At 49.0% G+C, this 3,129-nt stretch overlaps 1 protein-coding gene across 1 annotated transcript; it reads right to left on the bottom strand.

The window, feature by feature from the left end:
- Positions 1-454: 454 nt before the first annotated feature.
- LOC123121087 (GDSL esterase/lipase At4g10955-like) lies at positions 455-1,765 on the bottom strand. Its single transcript, XM_044541013.1, has 2 exons — positions 1,677-1,765; positions 455-1,400 (listed from the first exon to the last, which is right to left on the bottom strand). Exons 1-2 carry the CDS (start codon positions 1,763-1,765, stop codon positions 455-457), a joined length of 1,035 nt encoding a protein of 344 aa, XP_044396948.1.
- Positions 1,766-3,129: the final 1,364 nt, after the last annotated feature.

A 3,129-nucleotide genomic window follows, 5' to 3' on the forward strand; every position in this document is an offset into this window, starting at 1 on the left:
ATGTCATCTGTTTGTACGTGACAAAATGAGTGGTGATGAAGGCGTGTGGGCGATGTGCAAACGCCCACACATGTGGGTGTTAGTTTTTCCGAATCTTTAATAAAGGCAACCAAACAGCCAGCCTATGGCTATCCTGTTATATGGCTTGGCTTTATGATGACTATAGGTGACATCACATAATTTTATAGCCAGCGGGCTATCTTATTATCCTTGCTCTAATCTATCACTCGAGTATTCCAGCATATATCCGGTCCACAATTAGTACGAAAATAAACTACTCCCATAATTGAGAAATATATAGCACACATAACAATACTACGTCACGCTCCACGGTACTTGTAGTGTACGTGGGTCCAAATTTTCTTATTTTACTACTTCCTCGGAGATATCATTATCCATAGATAATCTTAATATACTATGACAGATAAGGCGGTAATACTCACTCCAGATCCACTTAATATGTGTAACGCCTTGGGGTCAAGATAAGTTCACCGTCCGGTTTCCACCATTGCTTGAGACCATGTGAGCGAAGGCGGCAGACATGGGTCGAGTTTTTCCACACCGTTGCTGATGGCAGGAGGTGCGGCCTCGGCTCCTTGGCCTTGCCGAGCAGGTAAAAGAGCATGTCACGGTAGGAGAGTGCCGTTGCCGACCTGGCAGCTCCGCGGAAGCGCCTCTCCAGCTTCTCCCTCTGCTCGAAGTAGTCGATGAAGCCCTGGCACAGGAAGTCCTTCTCGTGCACGTACAGGTTGGGTGCCCACGAGGACAGCTGCTCGAACAGCTTCTCCATGCGCTTCCGGTGGGGACGGAGGACCTTCCCGAGGCCAGCCTTGACGAGCTTGCTCAAGGTGTACAGGTCCGTCTTGTCGTCCGGCGAATGCGTCAAGTTGATGACGGGCGCCAGCGATACCTGCGGCGGATTGAAGAGGAAGGTCGGGAGGTTGCGCCGGTGGTCTAGCATTAGGTGCCGCCCCACCTCCAGCGCCAGCGACGCACCCTGAGAGTGGCCTGTGAGCCAGACGATGCATCGGCTGTGGACTGTGGCGAGGAGGTTGCGGACCGCCTGGTGAGCGAGCTGCGAGCGGTTGGAGTCATGCACGGTGTTGGTCACGATGTGTGCGTTAAGCTGCATGTCATCTACTGTCATGGTGCCCCTGAAGGCGACGATGTAGTGTGGAGCGGAGGGATGATGCTGGCCCGGCGGCGGCACGTGCCTGTAGATAGCGCCAAAGATGGAACGTTCGTCCTCAAGTAGGCGCGTGCGCTCCAAGTGAAAGTGAAAGCTCGTCCACCACGCCGGCGCGAGTTGCGCCCTGCTCCATCTGCCGCGGTCCTTCTCCATGACGTACGTGCTGTTGACAAGGCTAGCGGCGACGCAGCGGCGGTGCTCCTCTTTGTCCCTATAAGATAGTCGTAGATAGATCAGTTCACACGTTAATTTGGCTGAAAAGAAAACTGTGGCATGCATATGCACGCCTGGCATGCATGCATGCATGACTCCAGTGTCTCCTTATGCCACGTACCGACGTACGTATACACTTCCTATGAACCCATGCCGTGCATTACACCTCGTGCACCATGCATGCATATATAGACCTCTAATCCACCAATTAATACACGGAAAATGCACACCACAAGTATACGCATACCATCGAGCAACGCGTACGTGTACATACCAGTCAATCATCATCCGAATAGAACCGGAGCCGGCTCTTGCCATCAAATGCGTCGGCCCGGAACGTTCGAAGTGGTCACCCAAGTCCATCCCCAACTTTAACTATTTCTCCAACTAAAGATCCAGACAGAGTGCTGTACTCGTTCTCTTTTGTTGAAGCAGTAGTGTACTAGCTAGTGTGCTCCTTCCGGCGGTTGTGCCAGGTGTTACTCCCACGGGGTACATATATATAGGTGGGGCTAGCTACATACTGAGTAGAATGTACAAGTACACGGTTTCCCGTACGTAGATAAAAAAATTAGTCAACCCGCAGAGGCTAGCACGTTTGTTTTCCTTTATTTTTTTGCTTTTTAGCGAAAAGACGTTAGGTACCCAAGCACACAACAAGAGATGCTCTAGGCTTGTCTCAAAAAAAAAAAAAGATGCTCTAGGCCGGCAAAAGCATAAGAGAGACGTTCTTTGTATATAGGATAGGAGGCAGGCCCAGTCAAATGCCCGCCTGGTCGAATCTTTCTCACAATTGGGTCAGCCAAAACTTCCTATCCCATCAATGATTCATCCCAGCCTTCCCATGCCCAATCAGAAGGAGCAAATCTTAAGGTTAGTCAAGGCAGCCTGATATGCCGTCCATAACTTAGCCATTGCTCACATTTTAGGGTGTTGATATATGGCCACTCCTACTCCTATGTTAGTATCTAACCAATATAAATGGAACGAGTTCATGGAGTCCAACAGATTTCAACCATCCATCCAACTCTATCCAATGGCTCCTGGCAGAGAAAGAAAAAACAAGCCACTGCCTCACGAATTTAATTGGACCTATTCAAGTTCAGCCTTTCCCAAACTAAGGGCATCTCCAACGCCGACCCACAAATGTCTTTAGTATATGTTCGTTTTTGTGTCTGGACGTGGTCAGCGGACATGATGCCGGAGTGAGCCATCCAATGTTAATCACAAAATATCCGGTTGGGAGGAGAAAAAGTAGGTCGGGACAATCCATATGATGAGATTATGGTGTGGTGTCCGGTTGGGAAGAAAGAAATGAGAGGGAGACCATGCATGTGAAGAGAGAGAAAAAGAAAGGAGGACCACACGGAGACTTTTGGTTGGTCAAGTGGATATCCGGACTCCGGTATAGCTCCCCCACGTTTGTCTTGCTTTTGCTGGGAAACGGACGTTCAGACCACTTCGCGGACCGATAAGGGTCCCCATTGGATTGCAAAAGTAAACAAAAATGTCCGGTCAGACATATTATACCGGTGTTTTGCGGGTCTCCTTGGAGATGCCCTAACTGCCCTCTTAAATCTTAAGAATTTAGCAATGATACTCCTTCCGATCAATATCATTTGAATCGCATGTATCTAGACATCAAACAATTCTTGATACATGCGATTCAGCGACAATTAATATGGTTGGGAGGGAGTAGTATATTAGTATACTTTATCAGCATTGTC

Source organism: Triticum aestivum, chromosome 5D (genome assembly GCF_018294505.1).
Source record: "Triticum aestivum cultivar Chinese Spring chromosome 5D, IWGSC CS RefSeq v2.1, whole genome shotgun sequence".
NCBI lineage: Eukaryota > Viridiplantae > Streptophyta > Magnoliopsida > Poales > Poaceae > Triticum > Triticum aestivum.